The sequence below is a fragment of the Typopeltis vanoorti genome, chromosome 21, assembly GCF_054136105.1.
Source record: "Typopeltis vanoorti isolate ZY-2024b chromosome 21, IOZ_Tvanoo_1.0, whole genome shotgun sequence".
In the NCBI taxonomy this organism is placed as follows: Eukaryota; Metazoa; Arthropoda; class Arachnida; order Uropygi; family Thelyphonidae; genus Typopeltis; species Typopeltis vanoorti.
In genome coordinates, this window is record NC_143569.1 from 60,522,944 (window position 1) to 60,543,775 (window position 20,832).

Here is a 20,832-nt window from a genome sequence, read left to right on the forward strand (position 1 = left end):
TCTCAAAAACTGAACCAAAACTTCTAAAATCGTAAGCAAACATTCACAGAAGACAACAGCAGTATTCTGCTTGTGTGTGTGGTTATTTATTAATGTATAATAGGTAGTTTTGTGTAATAATTTTTGACAGTAACCTAACACAACTGTTCTTACTACACAGAAGTCCATCCAGTGATCATTTTGGAAATGAAAGTGTGGATTACTACTAATCAATTATAATAGAAAGTTTCTGACTCAAAAACAGAAAAATAAAATGCGTAGCATGCACATAAGGTCATCCAAACTAAAAACAGATAGCAATCAATTAAAATAGTTTTATTAGAAATCTCCAAGAGTGCCTAAAATTAGCATCAAGTGAAAGTGATTGCGAAGCAAGAAGAAAAAGGCTTTGAACTAGTTCGATGGATTACTGTTTATTTAAATTGTCGCATCGTTAAGAGTTTGAATATTCATTCTAAAGGTCCAAATGCACCCAGTAACTTAACGTACAGTATTTGATTATTCTCAACAGTTCCAGCTAACATCCACTAGGTGGCAACACTGTAAATAATTCACTACGAACAGATATAGCTCTATATGTATGATGGTTGAGGGGATGCACACAAGACCTCCCCCCCCCCGACTGCTTTTTATTTCACTTAATCAGGTGTAACCCGTACTCTTTGTGGGGACTTCCTTGCAGGGGAAAACAGAACAGAGCCTGGCACCTGTGGAGACATCCCCGCACTTCTATTGTTGTGTCTGTGAAAAGAGAGTTCAAACACACTGCATGCAGGGAAATTTCCATTGCTTGAGTAAAATGGTTGCGAGACGTACGGTAAAGCAAATACAAGTGTCAATGCGTATAGGTTTTCAAAATTTATTTTTGAAGTAGGCAACAAAGAATTGCGAATAAAATAAGAGATGGACTGTACGTAGGAATATCGTCTAGTGAGCTCAATAAAAACATATATGAAATAATGTAACTGCATCCGAAATATGAAATTCGACATAATAATAAGCTATACAGGAAATTTTGAATAGGTTCCTGTGATTTTGTAACGTGAGGGAGAGATTCCAAGTAATGCTAGGCCCCAAACTCCGAAAATCACAATGGTAGCATTAATCCCTCCATGCTGAACTGTTTCGATATATAAAATACATTCTTCCCATAAGCCACATTACTTGCTATCATTACACCACTGCACCTAAGGACATAAATCTTCCATATAAACATAGCATATTTCTATATATTACGATTAAAAGAAAGCTTCATGCTTCTCCTATACATACGTTATAAAAATGGAATGGATTTGAGCATGCGCAATAATTAAAATGTACTAGACTGGGCATATCCACCAGTAGTTTATCAGCGGGAACTGAAGATATATTCCAACGGCAGTTTATCAAAAATCTAGCACATCGCGTAAAATCCCGAACGTGACGTAGCCAACCGACGCGCGCAGTACTTATTGGACTTGATTGGGGCAACCTTGCCAGGATTTAAAGGCCCGGATATTATCCCTGGGTACATACGGGCACACAAATGCCCGGGACAACCCACGCTACTGACTACATGGTAGGGAGGAAAAACCAAGAAAAAAAATCGTATATACTTTCTGTTCCTTACACACGCCAAAATGCACACACACACACACACACACACATAGAAGAACAAGAGCTAAACTTACCTGTTATTTTGGTCTGCATTTTTTCTCTGGAGGCTTCCATTTCTTTTGTAGCGTTGCATCTTTCTGGATGTATCGTAAGCGAGGACGATGGTTGTTTCGCGCAAGCACTGGTGCTTTCTGACTTCACGCGCTGGCACACGTCTGCTGTGTTGACACACTCGGAGTGTTGGGAACAGAAGGGCAAGCGACTGAGGGCGTAAGTCCTGTGCACCATTTCGTTTCTTTTGACGGGCGCCCATTCGTACCTTCCTTCCAGGGGCGTTTCCCCTTCGAAATCGAAGTTCCACCGTTTCCGACTCTGTAGGGAGATCTGGGCCATCTCCTGCCGTACGAACCTTCGAGTAGACTCGCGATCGATGGGTTCTTCGGCAAATAACCTCCTCCTGATCGACGAGCTGTCGACAGGGCCAAATCGTGGCTGCAGCCGTGTCCCATCCGACATGATCACACGCAGAACTACATGTCCCGTACTCATCGCTGGTTCAACCGTCGACACACTAAAAACGCGACCGCAGTTGATAACAAACTCCGTCAAGTTTACAGAATGTAGACCTAGAGTTCCGTAGTCGGCGCTCAAAAACCAGTCCCGATCGCCGAGCTCAGCTTCTAGTTATTTATAGCCACCAATCGCTGCTGCGCTTCGTGTGCCGCAGGTCATGAAGCAAGCAGGCAACCAACCAACTGATAAAGGCCTGCCCTTCTATTGGACGAAGAGTGAACCTGGCCACTCTCACTGGCTTTGGTAACGCGGCTCTAGAAATGCTGCAATCAACGCTCTGAACGTCTGGCCTTACGGTATTAGACAGTGGCCGTTGGTCCGATGAAATTTTGGCGAGTACAGAATGACCCCCGATGTATCAGAGAAGAAACTTTTGGTGGGGATTTAGTTAGAAGGATTTTAAGATAACAAAACTGAAAAAAAAATATATATATAAAATAGGATAAACCTCTGATTCACTAAAAATGGCAGTCGAGAGATCTCTTATGTGGTCGCCGATGTTCGAGAGAATTTTCCTCCCACAGAATTATTTCTCCCCTAACATGTTCCTAAATCATACAGGAAACACATTTCCTCTGTGCTTAACGTTTTCCTGTTAAATATTTTCACATTATTGGTCTTCTTCTTGCTAATAATTTCACTAATAGATCAACTTGGTGATAGATCGCTGCATCTTTTTTCGGTCATTTTTCTTCTTTTGTCTATCCCAATTTCATTTTCCTTTTGCGAGTTTTTATACACCATTTAGATGTTACATATAATGCTTAAGAATACTGTTACAAAATATTAGATTTTTGTAAATTACAAGGGGGACAAATTCATGTTCAAAGACTGCCTTCGTTTCTTTGCATCTTCCATGTTGTCCTATATAAGATACACTAAAGTAGTATTTTTTTTTTTTTTTTTCTTAGGATAAATTGTTACTTGTGTTAAGAACTTTGACAAGAAAGCATTAAATGTAAATGTGACATAATACAGTGAATATTCACTTATAAACAAACTTACTAATTGAAAGATTAAAGGTTTCTCGTCAATAATCATCGTAATCCTTTTTTTTTAGCTGCTTTATGATAGAGTAGAATGTTATATTTTACTGATTTTTTAAAGGTATTGTTAATGATGAAAAATACATCACTTTTTAAAAGATTCTTCGTGTATTTAATGCCAGTGTTTGCAATCAAGCACGACTAATCTGATTCGATTTACTATTCTAAAGAAAATGCGCAGCATAAGTCTGTTTTCAACAATCCAATTAGATGGAAAATTCTTTAGTATAAATACGTCATTTACATTAATTATCCTCCCAATGCTCAACTGCTAATAACTTATTCTGATGCTAGGTGGCGCTCGTTGAATCATCAGATGTTCATTTAAACGCTTATGTATAATTTAATGACGAGAAAGCAATGAATTATGTCCATTTCTTCACAGGCGCTTATCTGCTTAATTCTTCATCGTGCAAGTTATTGTTTATTGTAAATGACATTTCAAATTTAGGTCTGTGCAAGATTTTCTTATTATCCTTTTAAGTTTTTTTCATTAATTTTTGGTTCATGTTCTTATTAAGCTCAAATACACTACTAATAACTTAATTTGCAGCTAGGTGGCGCTCGTTGAAGCAAATTTTACCTTTCATTTTTTGCACAGTGCACTCAAGCGGGATACTGGAAGGAATGAAAGGTAAAAATTTTTCTGTAATACACGTCTAGACAGTAATTAATTCCTCACTCTATTTGACGCCTATAAATATCATATGTTCCAACTTCTCAATATGAATTACATTTAATGAATAAACTGATTATATTTATTCCACCTTCACTAATATTTTGTATTTCAGTTTGTTTTTATTTTCTTATATGATTTTCTTTTAGATAATAATAAAAATTATTATGCTGTGTATTATTTATTTATGTGTTTTTGAAATTTGTCGTACTTTCCATGTCTCCTTCACACATTTCCTTTCTTTGTTAATGGATATCCTCATAACTGACACTTTTAACTTTAAATTTCACAAATTTCATATTATCATCAAAATATTTTAATTATTCTAAAAGTTTTATATGATAAAATCATTAAACTTAAGTATTACATTTAAATAATTATTTTTTTTATTTGAAAAAACTTTAAAAAAATTATAAATATATATATTAATAAGTACACATACATTTCATATAAGAGAAATATGTTTTGAAAATCTCGATATCAAATAATTATGTTCTGTTGATATTGCGAATAGATCAGTATCAGTAAATGCTGTTTATGAGTGTTCATATTGTTAACATCATATGTTATTGAACTAAAGAGGTTTATGCGTAAATTATACATGGATTAAATAGTTCTGATGAAAATAAAGGTAATGAATTAACACAACATGATGAATTTATATGCGTAAATTATACATGGATTAAATAGTTCTGATGAAAATAAAAGTAATGAATTAACATAACATGATGAATTTATACACGTGATGCAACATATACACAATCCGACATCAAACGAACTGAAATCTTATATTTTCCCTTTCATTCCTTCTTCCTAGACTTGTTGTGTAGAATCCCCCCCTCCCGCAGAAAAAAAATTACGTTTACAGCTGTTAACAATAGCGATAAGTTTATTATCTGTTCTTGAACCACACACATTACCGTTGTATACAGCTTTTTCAATATTTCATGTGTATGACTGATATGCTTTGATATCAGCCATGGTGTATAACTGATATCAAAACATCAAATGATTAACATATGAAAAAATGTTTGTATAATTTCGCACATTTGTAATCAGCATGATTACTTTGATTAATTTAGATCTTCAAAATATTATGTATGATACTGTATATGAATGGTTGCCCGTAGAACTTATAGATCATGGAATGTTTTTGCATGTTTAGTTTCAGTTTTTATCATCTTATTTGTTATAATTTTGTTTAATCTAATTCATTAATTGTTTGCTGTTTTGTATATTAAATATTGTGATAAAATACAAAAATAAATACTGATTTGCTGTTTACGAAAGACTAAAATAATATATGTTAAAAGTACTGAAAAAAACTTAATAAATAATAACTCATTTACATAAATAAATTAGAATTTTTTCAGCCTAGCACAACATTTTTACAATTATAATTACCATGAATTTATAATTAGTCTTTGATTTTATTGGTTGTTTGCTTGCTTATTTCACAGAAATTTCCTTGTTCGTGTTGCATCAACTTGGAGGTGAGTGGTTTTAAAACTAATTTTTAAGTGTTTTAGCAATGCATGCTTAATTATGTTTCGGTAATATTTTATGTATTATTAATGGGCACGTTAAATTAAACAGTATTTTTTTAAAAAAAATTATATTTACTTAAATGCAGTCTTATTAGCTTTCTCATTGATTTATTCTTTAAATGTTTCGCACATTATTTTTGATGTCAAGGACATTTTTAATGTCAGTATGAATTGGTTTAAACTAAGAATTAAATGGCTCAACATCACCGAAGCATTTCCGTTGTTGTTGTTGTATGTGCGCAGTCCCGATCCCGTGAGTCTGCGCATACTACTTCTATTGCCCTCGTGAGCTTCGAGTAGTGGTCTGTGATTAAGCGCAGCATTAGTTGGTATATACAGGGTGTTCGGGATAAATTTGACAGTTTCGTAAGGAAAAAGAAAATCTTCTTTGTATCTATTAAATTTAATGAATTGACAAAAAAACATTACAGGCAGAGTTAATTACAATACTATCAACAAGATTTACTCAAAATAACCACCATTAGCATCGATCACAGCTTCAATTCTGCTTCGGAACCTCGAACAAGCTGATGCTACAGTCTCCCTGGGAAGGGCCGCAAAAACTGTTTTAATTTTATCCATTAACTGGGCTTTTGTATTACTGGAAATGCGATTGGTGTCTTTTTCAACTGCGCCCCATACAAAATAATCCATGGGGTTAAGGTCTGGGGAGTTTGGAGGCCAAACATTTGGACTGGTGAAGTCGTAGAAATTTTCAGACAACCATTTTTGACTTTTCCCAGAGGTGTGGCAAGGGGCCGAATCCTGCTGCCATACATACGGCCTACCATTGGCTACCCTTGTTATCCAGGGCTTGACCAGTTAGCAACTCCACGAACAAAGCCCGAATTCCAATGCCAGGGTTCTTCAACACCTGTTCCTGCATATTTGCGAGGAATTCTGCTGTACGAACGCAATCAGATCGTCTGCTAGGGATCTTTCTTCTTGCTACATCCTCGTAGTCACCATTGCAAGTCTCTAGTTCATGCCTGATTGTTTTTACTGTATTCAGGGAGCATTGGGTAGCAGTCGTAATATCCTTATTTTGATGGCGGGCACGAATCATCATGATACAAGTTATTCTCTTCCATGATTCAGGTGGGTTCCAGCTATCCATCCTTTCTGACATCTTGTATATGAATGAAGAAGGGTCCAAACTTTTAAATGAAGAGAAGTGTGTGTTAATACATGTAACTTACGGAAAAATATAATTAATTATAAATATGTCAAATTTATCCCGAACACCCTGTATTTTATCAAAGTGTGTCTGAAAAATTTTACTGACGTATTACCATTAAAGAAAATGCTTGACAATTATTAATGCTTCATAAATGAATTAGTGAATTTCCAAAAAATGGAAGCTGTCAGGGATATGACTTATTCGATGGAATAACTTGAGGTTTTATTTTTATTTATTATTATTATTATTTCTCATAGAAACACTATTTTATAAGAATATATTTAGGAAGTTTTAAACAAATTTTATTTAAAAAAATATTTATTTTTTCTCCTTTAAAGAAGAAATATTCTTTCAACTTCAATTATACACCTACTCATGAAAAATATCTATTTGCATTGTTTCCATGTTCTAGAGTAATGCATTTTTTATCCTTTGCTTTAATGAAATACGGTGGTTTTTTTTTTTAATTTTAAATATAAATAAATATAAATATATATAATAAATATACTGATTTTACAACTTACAAAGTTTGCGTTGCACTGTAGACCATTATCCTCCAGACTGGTCTTAAATCAGAAGCTTACTTTGTGTTTTTGTTTACCTACAACGGTTTGCTGCTATACTTTAGCTTCTTTCAGAATCACACTTTAAACAAACAGATCAGCAATGATGATTTCTCAAATGACACGTGTTTGGTGTGCATTATATAGCATTTAAAACTATGAAGATATAACACGGACATGTTCTTCCAAATCATTTATATTGGACTCTGTGATTGCAGTTTATTTCCACTATTATTTTTGTTTATTATCTTTCGAAATATTTTCCCATCTTCCTCCTCAAATGCTTTGGCATTGCAATGAGCCAACTTAATCCATAAATATACTATAGTGTGTATTTTACGTTAGAGAGTTTTATTTTTTGCACTTTAACGAATAGTCTCATTTATAACAGATAAATACGACACATAATAGCTTCATATTATCACAGCTTCATATTATCACAGCTTAATATAAGGATTAAGCGGGGTCTTTTAATGTGCGATATGAGTGCCGCAGTAATAATATTCGAGATATCTTGTAATGGTATGTATTGCAATGCCTAAGTACCGAAGTCATAACTTGACTGATGTTGGTTAGGATTATACTAGAGAAGCTAAGCCATAACACAAGCGTATTATTTCTGTTAACTGTATGTGTTCATAGGCTGGTTTATCTGTTTCGTTAGAGTAAAAATCTGAATTCCTCGGCGGAAATCCCTTCATTTCCGTATGAGATCAACCACGCATCTTTAAATGAAAAGCTACTATGAAGATTCATCAGTCTAGACTCTAAACGATAACTACCGGAAACCAGGCCTTTCCGAGTAAAGGACAAATCTCATTCTTTTGATAGCGGAATCAAAAGTGCTTATAAAAAGATAGGAAATATCATGTTTGCTACAAACATGATAGATGCAACGAAAATTTAGATTATAAACTTGGATTAATCCAGTTATCATTCTAAGCAACTTAGTTATTATCATTTCACCTGTATGATGTTTAAATGCATAGCCACTAGTAAACCTAGTTTTATATCATTTATCATTTTAAATAGGTGCCTAACTGTAGGGAGAAGTCCTGGTTTTAAAACGTAAATCTACAGGCCTCCACAGGCAGCCTGAAAAAAAAAAAAAGGAAAAAAAAAAGAGTCAAACCTCCACTAATCGTTTAATATGTATACAGGCTCTTCTTTGGTATTCTTATCTGGAATTCAGTGTCACCCACAGTCTTTCTCATAAGAATCTATTATAATTCTCTTTCACATATTTCAATTGCTGTATATCTTTCGTTTTTCTTCTACACACATGGAGCTTTGCCTTACAGCACATGACGTTTTATCTTTCTACTGAAACGATATCACATAACACGCCACGCAACAACTTCTTCCTGGACATGGCGCTTTGAGCGTTCGTGTTTCCTATAAGGTTCGGCTAGGGCAACTCGCAGTATGGCGACGGGTGTATTCTCGCAAGCTCTCTGCTCAATTTTCGCACGAAACTTTTATAGTTTCTGTATTCGGCTTTGAAATAATGTTGGATTTAATATCCACTCAATTTAAATAATTTTGCATCGCCGAAATGAAGCCTTTGGCCCTTTATTTTAGTAAATACTTTACGCACCGACCAAGAGTTCGCTTACAGAAAATACATCTCTCCGACGCTTCAAGTTCCCTAGTCATTGAGAGTTTTTGCTTTCTTATGTTTCTCCCGGAATTTTGCTCCCGGTAAGAGGGGAGGCTTAAATTTCGTGCGGGGGGGGGTTTGCCTGAGAGAGCGATTTGAGTCTCTGGGAAGGGTGTTCTCCGACATGGCCCATGGTGGGGGGCGGGCTTGTGGATGCTTTTCCCTGGAATATGAGCGGTTCTGCTTAGTGGTGGGATGAGCCCTGTCACTGGGTGGAACCAATGCTGAGTTGGAAGATATTTCGGTCACTCGTAGGGAGTGATCATGGGGATCGTTCATGGCGTCTTGTTCAACATTTTTGGATGCAACACCACTGAAAATGTGCTGTGGATAAAGGAAAGCAGACTACAGGCCTTCTTGTCACAGTTTGTCGATATCCGCGTACCTGTGCTTGAATGGAGCCGATTAGCAAGCTGATCTGCCTTGGTGCGTCGATTACGTTTTGTTGTTATAACCAAAAAATCTATCTACGTGCTGCATGATGGAGCGAGGGTGACCTCTTAGCAAACGTCTGGAACACATTCCATTAGTTTGAAACGCTTCCAAGAGCCTGGGTACAAAGCTATGCGAGATTCCAAGCTCTCTGGCTATGTCAGTAATTCTGCGGCCTTCTTCAAGTTTTCCAATAATTCTTCCCTGCACGAAATCATCTAGATGATGTCCTTGAGACATTACACGACATCCAAGTTTGCAACTTTATTCTTTTTCGAAAAGAACTTCCTTCAAACACAATTCGCTGAGCTCAGTCTTTTGCCTTTTATCCTGTTCAGGAATGTGAATCTTTTGTATTCGGAAATTTCGGAAAAAAAAAATGTGTACCCTCTTTCTACTCGAAATCCTCAGTTGGATAAATTGCCACAAGCTGATTCGTCTGATTTTGCTGTTGTAATCTTCAGAAATGTTCGTTCTTAGGTTTTGCACATCAGTGTATTTTAGTAGATAGAAAAACTAGCTGTTTTAGAGATGTAAATACATCATTTCTCATTAAAAAAAAAAAAAAAAAAAAAAAAAAAAAAACGCCGCACAAAACCTGCTAAGCAGATTTATCTCTGGCAATAACATTATACGTTATGTGAGTGTGGGATAACAATAAATTGCATCCACCTAAACTAATTAAATAATCATTCAAAATAATTACATATTTGGAGATATTTTAAACCCAAATATCAAGTTCATTTTATAGTTCAAACTTATATCTTCAGACTATTTTATAGTCTGAAGATCTAGCGGGCTATTTTAAAGAACCCACCCCTTAAAAAATTAATTGTCATGAAATTTCACTGTTTAGAAAATTACAGTTTGCATAGCGTAGGCTGTTTTGAAGTGAAGATTTAAATTTTTATAATTAATTAGGATTACCAAAAACGTACATCTACACTTGCTATTTTAGTTTTTTATTATTTACTTTTAGGACCATTGATAAAAATTATTAATATTCTTTTTTGTGTGTGCGTGTGAGGACACCCTGTATAAGATGAATTTCATATCTGTATCTCACTAAAGAAAAACAGCACCATTTATCTTATCCAAGAGTTTATAGATCGGATCTTTTATAGACAGCCATACTTTATACAACAAGGAAAAAACAGTTACCATCAGGTCCTGCAAACACAAGGGTTATATTCATAACCACCACTCAAGAAAATCAGGTCCCGTAGAGTACATCATTGATACATACCATTGTCTGAATTAGATTAACATGATTGATTAAGACATAAGTTAGGAAGGTTAAACCAACAAGTCTTAGAATCTACAATATCTGAACCACAGCAACGGATTTTAACTTGGGCATAAAACTTTTAAGCACCTCATTAAAGACATGAATGTCTTTAATGAAGTGCTTAAATTATTTAATAGGATGCTTAGCCCCATAGATAAAATAGATTGATAGCCCAAACGCCCTGACCAATAAGATAGCTGGCGTAAGACTGGATGCTAGCAGTAAATACGATCTGCATCAGACATTGCGGATATTTCCTTGTTCTAAGCGCGTTTCATTCAATTTCATAATTAAATTAGCCGTTAGATACATTTACTTCAAAGTGTGTAACTGCTGCATAACATTTCAAGTCATCGAAACCTTATATATCATTAAAATCTGCTTATTGTTATAAAACGATAAATTTTATTGGCTGCTATTCAATGCGTATACATTGCTAACTGTAATTTTTATAATTTTATTTTATGATTCCATTTGATATAAAGTATTATAAAATGCGAAACCCTACTTATGTCATGCAGAATCTGTATGTGTATAACAACCACTTTTAGTGTCTGAACATTATCGAGACTTTTAAATTGTTCAGTGAGTGATAGCTGATTACATCACCATGTTTCTGACAGGTAATATCTCCGATGAATAGGTGTGCATTATCATTTGAAAGCAACTATTGCATTCAGGATATCAATGTAATCAGTGTAGGATGTAGTAGGTGATCTGAAGCATTATTGAAATAGTTCCAATGACGTCTTTGTCTCTTCATGTATATATATATATATATATCAATGAACTTAATCCAACAGTACAAGTCACGTGAACATTCGTGAATACAATGGGATTCAACAAAGTGATTGTGGGTGAGGATATCCCTTATTGAGTGGAACTTCTCATATACGTCGTATATTATTCATCTATAAAAAGAGTACTAAGAAAGACTCCCAAGAATTAGAGAGAAATAAATGTCGTTTGTTTCGCTTAGCAGGATATTTAGTCGAATCATGAGGCATAGAATTTAATTCAAGATATCCCCAATAATATCGAAAGAACAGTTTGGTTTTGAAGCAAGAATATCTTGCGTGGATAGATCTTTTCCTTACGACAAATATCCCAAAAATTGGTTACTAAAAATAATGAACTCATTGATTTTTATAGATTCAGAAACAAGCTTATGATAATGTCCCAAGAAAGACAATATGATAGGCATTGAAGAGAGCAGGAATAGATGAAAATACAGTAAGGATGGTGCGGAGGATGTACCGGGGATTTAGGTCTACTATAAAGATAGAGCTTCCGTAGCTCAGTCAGTATAGACGAAGCCCTTTGGTCGGAAAGACCTGGGTTCGATTACCGTCAGTGATGTGAGAAACCTTTATCTGGTCTCTTTCGACTAAAGGTGAGTTAGCTGGTCTAATACGGAGGTAGAGGGTTTTTTCTCCCCGAAACTCGGGTTTTTCGTCCCTCAGAACTGGCAAACCTCCCTGTAGAACACACGCAATTTACAGACACGAATACTTAGAGGCAGAGAGTAACCGCCTTATCCTCGTATTACAGTTAAGAAATCCAAGGATACTTGGAAGGCTATGGGCGCTTAAGTGCCTATTAAAGCCACTGATAAGACAGGATAAAGATTAGCAATGAACTTTCAGAGGAATTTAAAGGAGCTCAAGCAGGGATGTCGTATGTCACCAATCATTTAAGATCTATTTAGATGAGGTTGGAAGATTGAAACAGGCAATGCTGTGGAATGGGTGTACCCATAGAACTTATATTCTCTTCTTTTCGCAGACGTGGAATACCAAATGGGAAAATGGATACGTATAAATGTTTTGAATTGAAAATCAATCTGTTAAAACCAAGAAGCAGGTGGAGATCGACAGCTCAACGAATCTTGAGTTGGAGGTGGTAACCATAAAATCAGTAGATTCCTTCAAGTGTATGGGCTGCCTAATCGACAAATTTGATTAGTAAAACTATGAACGGTAATTTACGGATGTGAGTTTTGGACCCTCACTAACAGCCAAGAAGAAGTTGTGGAGATGAATTTTTACTGACGAAGTACAAGAGTGATTAGCATGGATCGTTTGAAGATTGCACATATTCGAACAGAGATGGAAGCTGAAAAGCTTGTGACAAAGAGGATGGAGGATTTTGACTTGAAATGGTATGGACAAGTGCAGGGGATGAGAGAAGAACGATGGCCATTGGTAATTATGAATTGGTCATCCCTTGGAAGGAGAAAAAAGAAGACCAAAGCTACATGAAGAGGGATTATTGTGAGAAAGATGGAGAAAAGAGACTTAAAGGATGAGGACTGGAAAAATCGTAGAGAATGGAATTACAACAGAGCTGCTGAAAAGTGGAAAAGCTTGCAAAAGAAAATGAGAATTGAATTGATCCATCAGTGAGGAATTAAAAAACATAGGATTTAAGGGGTATGTTGTAGATGTTCTTGAAGTTTATTTGTTTTCATAGTGCTTAGATGAATTAAAGATAAGCCCGCAATTACTGTAATTTATGAAACCGTAAACAATGGAATACGCCGTTGAGGTTAAAGAGGTTAGCAGAATTCCACGTAATGTTAAGCCTGGAGGCAAAGCTATTCCAAAAGTAGAACATCGGATAGTGAGCTCCAACCTTTTGCCGAGCCTCAAAGCAACCGCACAATAATTAAGAGATTTTTAAAAGGTCATTAAAATATTATTTACTTCTACAATGCTACAAAACTAAAAAAAAAAAAATAATAACATTTTTAAATACGTAAAAAATCTACATTACTATGAAATAGCCATAAAGTAATCATAAAAAATAGGGGGGGGGGAGAAATAATTATTTTTTGACTTGGAATTAATTTTGTTTATTGATTATTGGCGCTGTTTTCATAAAATTTTATAAATTTTTATGAAAATTTCATAAAATAGATGGGGCTGAACAGAGAATTTTACGAAGTGTGTGTGTGTGTGTGTGCATGGTGGGTAAATTGGAGATCGTTGAGCTAGATACTAATATGGGAACTTACTACAAAGTCTTTAATGTCAAAGCTAATCAAGTGTTCGATATGTTTCTTCAGTTGTTTCATATGATGTTTATACTCACATATTTATATATTTACATATGTACATAGACGCGACCAAGACTTTGTCTTGTTTACTTTGCTGACCGACAGTCGTTCTATCAATGAGCAAATCTGTATTAGTCACCGAGTGAGAAGTTCGAGAATAGAATGGAAATGCTAACATCTGCATTTAGAGAGAACTGAAATAAGATCACTTGAGTTGTTAATTCTTTCTTCTTTTTTTTTTTTTTTAGGTGTAATCTGGATGTGGGCTAGATTTCGAATTATCTCGTAGATACCACAAGAATGGAGGAATTTATGAACACGAAAGAATATAAGAAATTAATTCTGTGGGAGCAAGGAAAGAGAGAGAGAGAGAGAGATACTGTCATTACGATTATAAGATTCATTGGAGAACATTTTCTCAACTTTTCTAGTGAGTTCATTGAGCGAAATGAAATTATATAATACGTAAGTAATTTGTTTTGTCTTGTTTATTCGATGTCTTTGTTATTGTTTATATTAGTAATCGCCAAATTAAAAAAAAAAAAAAAAAAAAAAAAAAACTAGCTAAATTTCTGACACTTCTTATATTCCGCTGGTCCCAGAATGGGTGAATGGATGTATGAACGGCTGAATGCGAATACATGTTGACCACGTGATGGGCGGATCCGACTGCGTTATGTCATAGTACAAGAGAGATTCAGCAATATTTATTGGATACAGGAACGTGATGGCAACTTCATCCTACTGACAAGGATATCAAATCCTGTTGACCATTTCATTGATATGATGGAAATGAGATGGTGACAAGGACCCAATACCAATAAATCTGATAGAATTGCATGTATTCGTCATGCTTCTATGGATAATGAAGATACTTCTGGAGCCTCCTTGATGATCCGGCGTATCGAGGCTGATCTGAAGGCTCACACTCGTTCAACACACTATTAGGTAGGTATCGCTACCTACGCGGTGTATATATAATTTCGTAATCAACATTACCATCTATACTTTTCCATTACCACGAGTACCAAATTATTCGCAATTCGTTGGCCAACAGACAGAAAAATACACGACATACGTTCCACAACAAAATAGTGGGATTATTTTAAGCTAGCGAAAATGCGTTTTTACAAAGGAGAAGGAAGGTAATCTTAGTCTCTTACTCTCAAGAAATGTGTTTTCAAGTTACTTTTTCAGTGTAAGAAACACACCTATAAATGCTGTGCGTGGAGATTGATATCAGAACTGAATAGACTAATCTATCAATGAAAAAATAAATCACTATCTGTTAGTTTATTAGAAATAGACGCTGTTGGTCTCACCGGCCAAGGGGTTTAGAATATCTGCAGGCAAGCAAGCAAGATAGGAATTCGAATACCATCAGGAGCATGGGTCCTTATAAATCTTTAGGTCGTTGATAATTTTTCGTTGCTCGTTATGAGACTACTACTGGAGATCTCGATCAACTGTCGATGGTTAATTTTTCACGATTTGGAATTTATAAAGTGCAAAGAGTTTTGTAGGAGAGAAATAGCGTCCTGAACTAAAAAGAACACCAATTTTTCAGTGACTGAGGAGGCTATGAATATGATATATTTGTGTCAGGATTAGCTAGGTGTGAAAGCCAATTCAAGAAGAGAAAAATGATCTTGACTAGCGGTTAGATGTTATCAAAAGCAAGAGGGAGTGAAGCAAGATCTTTCGTCCGTGAATTAAGATAGAATTGCTTTTAGTTGTTATTGCAGTTCACTAGGTTATCATCCACCACCACCACTTGGAAATGATGAGGAGATCAATTTGAAGCTTGACTCATTGGAGCACTGTAAAGGTTCTCGAATGAAAAAGAGGAGAAACAGAGTGCGCTGTCATTAGTAAAACTATGGATTGGATTTGAGGTTTTGAGGGACGGATTTGACGGTCTTGGATTTGAAGTCAGATCCAAGAGAGCATTGATGTATAGGGTGAAGGTTGACGTACAGAGCCTTGGGGTACCTCACCCCAGCAATGATGGAGAAATCAGATGAGAGGAAACTGTCTACCATGAAGGACTATACTTGTATAGTTAATTTTATACGATAAAATTAAGATATTAAAATAAAAGAAACCTGTGGTTCACAGCAGAATAAATAAACTTGTTTTTTTCTTCCTTTTCGAAAGAATTTAATGCTATGTGATAGATGGGGGGGGGAGAAGTTTAAAAGTACGGAAAAGAGTAGTCCATAATTTGTGGACAAACCTTGACGTGTATCAAAAATCTATTATTAGAGAGGCTCTTTTTTTTTTTTTTTTTTTTTTTTTTAAATAATGCATCTTGACAATGATTTTACACGAATATCGCCAAGTGTTTTTATCGCAATATAATGCAAAGTAGAATAATATTCTCACACTTGCATCGATGAGAAATGTAAGAAGTCTTCGTTCTTTACTTCAATCAATAGATCAACAGCAATAGTTATGAAATTAGATCAGACGGTGTTATGTGTCACACTTATCATGATAAATAGTATGAAAAACACACTTCAGTTACCACATTAATTATTTGACATTACCTGAAGAAGATTATCGTAATTACAGTAGGCGAAAGATAGTTACTTCCTTATTAAATTACTTCAATTAATTCCAGTCGCTCTTGCATTTCCAAGATAGTTGATCACGTCTGTTCAGGAGGCATACTTAGTAAATTTGCTATCCTGTGGTCTTCTTTTCATTCTTTGTAATTCGGTAGTCCGTTTTCTCTCCGGTTGTTCACTGCGTGTCGTGATGGGTGGCTGCCAGGGGGCACTCGACGAGTTATTCTGTGCCTACTATCTTTCTCCTACACATACATTCGCAAGTTGAATGCAAAGCTATCAAACCTGCTTCTCCTTCTCCTCTTCTTTCATTCCATCTTTGAAATTTTCTTTCTCACTAGGATTTATCTGAAGACTATAACCTTCATCCATTCAAAAATAAGATCAGTAGATTGTTCTTAGATGCGAGATTCTTATGTTAATTCTAGAAACCAAACATAGTTTGACTGTGAGATCTCCACTAACCAAGCGGTTTGTTACTTCGGTAATAAAGTTCATCTACCACCTAGTGAATGCTAGTGGTGCCTAGTACTGCCGAAGCTTGACCTAAGGGGTGGGAGTGCCACTCCTTGACTACCGCTTACGTTAGTTCACCGTGGTTATTCGGCTACCGCAAAAGGATTTAATGACTAGGGGTGAAGATACAAGAATTTGTCGGCATAAAAGTGTAAGCAAAGTGCTGTTGAAGATCGATTGGATTACCGAAGATCTGAACACATTGTCGATATGGTTGGAACATTAGTGACGTCAAGTTTTTCATATTTTCGCGTTTTTTTTTTTTAATCTATGTGATATTCTGTTTTACTGTATTTCAAAATGTGTTAAACATTTTAAAAGATTCCTTAAAAAACATGATTCATCCAAAAATAATACTAATTTTAAGTAAAATGCTAAAGTCAAAATTAAATGTTAAAATACTTATAGGGATATCCCTTATTTTTTGAAAAGATCTCAACTTGAATACCGTCTAAGATGAAGGCAAGAAACTTTTATAAGGGCTTTTTAACTGAAGTAAGTTAGCTCACAGAAGTTGCAGAGTTTTTCGACGAGAAAAAAAATTTTTTTTCTCCCACAAATCACTCAAGCCAGCAGAAGAACGCACAGCAATAAAGGGCATGATGCCAGTGAATTGTGTCCAATCTTCTGGCCAGACTAAAATAAAAACATCTCGAATTTCTCATTTGAAAAGCAAAGATCCAGGAAGCTAACACGAAAAGAGAAAAGTCCGATCTGGAAATGACTTCCTAATAAAGAATCTACAGGGATTGGTTTTGGTTTCGGTTTGTACCCAAGTACAGTTGTAAATAAGTCAAATATTAACTACCGTAGTCAACAGTGTAGGCAGCACAGATGTAAAAACACCGTGAGTAGCTCATGGAGCGATGGAATTTCTTTACTCTGCTGACCGGACCGACGAATCATAGTAAATCTTTTCCTTCCGGATTGATAAGTGGTGGAATGTAACGGAAGTCTAGGGCGCATCATTTCAAATGCAAAATTTGGCAGCGGAGGTTTAAAGCTGCAATGGTCTGGAGCCAGTTTTAATCAAAGGTCTGGACTCGGACCTTTGGTTAAAAATGCCTGAAATTTCGGGTGAATGCCACAGACTTCAAACACTTCAGGATAACACAACATGTCCTACATTGTGGTAGTTTCACAAAACAAATTCACATCTTTTTCAACACGAGAATGCATTGTTGTACTGCAGTTGTTTTTCAGACATGGATTGGGTAAACTGATGTGGGAAAAACTGGGCTTCTTTGTTCAGTCTCAATCTCCAGCTAACAAAACACTGGAAGGAAACGTTGGGTGTGGACCCACCTATCGGATAGAATACTGATTCATGGACTGGTGGTCGTGGTGAAGGAAAAGCAGTTTAAAATATCTGATTCATATTATTATAAACTGATGGAGAATGTGCCTAGAAGGGTCGGATTGCGATCAGAACCATAAGAGGCCCCCAGATGCTCTTGGCTGTGTTCATTTGAAGTATCTTTGAAATATAATGCTCTTCCAATACTTATTTTAACACAGTGTATATAAACACATGCACACTATTGTCTATAATTTATTTAATGCATATAATCTCTTTAAGATTGAATATTTTTAACTACTTTTGTGTTTAGCTATGGCGATTTTCTTCCTCTATTTAGCTTCCCCCCCTGTCAGTTGTAAGACCACTAGTCGAAAGCCAGTCCCACTATTTGTCAGTGATTTAATGCAGGAAATGTGAGTGAAGTGACAGTATTATTATCCATCCTTCAGGCAGTATCCAGCCAAGTGAAAAACGATCTCATCTGCCCCGATGCATGTCTGGACAAAATGTTAGTAGAAAGAGATCGTTATCAGTGTACGATAATTCATGTATGTCAACACTTATATTTTTAGCACCTGTGATATTTTTGAAGTATTTTTTCCCCTTTCAATTTTAAAATATGTTAACTATATAAACTATTTATTGAAAGAGAAAAAAATAAATTATATTTTGACTGCTCTTGGGTAAAGAGAGAGAGAGAGAGAGAGAGGGTACTTACATTTAACGTCACTTGATGCTGTATGGTCACGCCAGTATCTCATAGAGTTTTGGAAGTGAAGCCTCTCTTGGAAGAAGTCGAGTCGAAACACTCATGTCCTGGTGGGATTCGGATCTACAGCCAAAGGCATAGGAACGCTATGGCAATAGGATAGTTGCCAAAGGCGCCGGTGTCAGAAAGGCGTCAGTGACAGGATATTTTACCAATTATCGAAATTGTCACACTAAAAAAAAAGGTGCGTATCTAAATTTGCCAAGGGCACCAGAACTCGAGTTACGCTACCCCCCCCCCCCAGAGTTTATTGGTTAGAGAGTGAATACGCTATCAACTCAGCCAACTATGCCAGTGAGGGAAGGTAAACATTGATGATATTTAGTTGTAGTGTTTATAAGTTCTTTCAAATAAAATTTTCAGAGTTTTGGGGTCAACCTTTGCTGCGTTATCTTTGAAAATCATCAAGGCAGATAGTCAATTCTTAATAATTCTGACGACTACGTTTTTTTTTTTTATTGATTATTACCTGGTAGTTGCACTGACCTCTTCCCCTAAATAACTCGAATTTGCGCCGTATTTGTTGTGCAGTGATAAACCAGCAGTGCTATACAACATTATTATCTCATGATATGTTAGTCTACTGCTGCTATTATACACATGACCGATCTTTGCCACTCATTTTCTCATAATTAAAGGATGTGATAATCTATTTTTTCTCCCCTGGCAAAAGATAATGACACGGTCCTGAGAACCTGTAATCTTCCCAGAAATAAATGATCCACTGATCTTACACAGACAGATTAATTTACGTGTTCACTGTGGGGTAGTTTACTGTAATCTACTAAGAGATCCATAACACAAGAGAATTCCCAATGTTCAACTCTTCTCCTGTGTGTGTGTGTGTGTGTGTGTGTGTGTGTGTAATTAAACGTGTCAGCGTGATAAATTCAATGGGGCTTCGGTTGTAGGTCCTTCGCTGGGAGATTGAACCCAGCACCGTCAAAATCATACTCAGTTTATATGCTAATAAGCAGGAGGGATGGTCGCCTGGTTTCCCTAAGGTGTGGCTGGTGCTCACTAATTAATGCAAATGAAACTCGTGTGTGTGTCCTTATACTTAAACAGATAGATGGATGAGCACACACTGATGAGCTATTGTGCAATTAATTCGACTAACACTTTTACGAGTGCTATAACAGTAATGTTGGCTAATTGATCTATTCATCCGACTTGTACAGTACTTGTGTAGCAATAATCTTTTCTCCTTTCAAAAATTTCACGTCCAGTTAATTTCTAGCTGTGATTTCAACATCGTTAACGTATCGGCGCGACTATTGCGTCACACGTGACGTCATCACAATCGAATTGTGTGTGTGTGTGGTTTAATGATTCTGATTTTAGAAATGCACGAAGAGAATCCACACACACACACACACACACACACACACACACACACACACACACACACACACACACACCTGCCCAGTTGGGGATGTTTTCTAGAGGGTGTCTAAGATTGCGTTCCATTGTTTGACGGAGGCCGAAGGCGTCTACGAAAAGGTTGCACAGGCGAGACAAAGGAGGAAAAAACAAAACAAAAAAAAACATATTGTCTGTTGTGCCCTTCGGCTCTTAAGCCAGTCATCAAAGGGACGGGACCAAGCACGAGTTAAGCGTCATTTGCTGTGCCATATGGCGCGTGCCAGCGAGTGCGGGTAAGCCAGACTCCCAGCGTGACCTCTAGCATTTTACCCCGCCCCCCTATACTTTGGCTCTGTACAAGATTTCTGCCTTGATGGAAAGGTCTTGTGCCTTGTGCACGCGTGCCTGCAGTGATGAGCGCGAGAGGTAGGCGCCTCCCCGTCCGTGGAAGGTTAGGTTGTTACTTTGTAGAGGTTGTGGTCGTCCCCTCGTAGGCGACACGGAAATAGATCACTCGCAGATCAACTCACAGCGCTTCTCTCTGTCCACTTAGAAATGGAAGTGGGACTACGTCTGTAATAGCAAAAATCCATCTGGCCCTCTTAACGGATTCCCTCCCCTCCCTCTATTGCTGATATCACGAATTTTGTTAAAGGTCACCCATCCACCCACACACAGATATTCTCTGGATCT

The 20,832-nt window shown here is 36.4% G+C and overlaps 1 protein-coding gene across 1 annotated transcript in view; it reads right to left on the minus strand.

Annotated features, from left to right (window-relative positions):
- The window catches only part of dap (cyclin-dependent kinase inhibitor dacapo), a 28,673-nt gene extending 26,446 nt beyond the window's left edge, over positions 1-2,227 (minus strand). Inside the window, exon 1 of the mRNA XM_090410943.1 lies at positions 1,671-2,227. Within this exon, the coding sequence (XP_090267069.1) occupies positions 1,671-2,145 (475 nt within the window). The 5' untranslated portion in view covers positions 2,146-2,227. The remainder of the gene's footprint in view (positions 1-1,670) is intronic.
- Between the last annotated feature and the right edge of the window lie 18,605 nt (positions 2,228-20,832).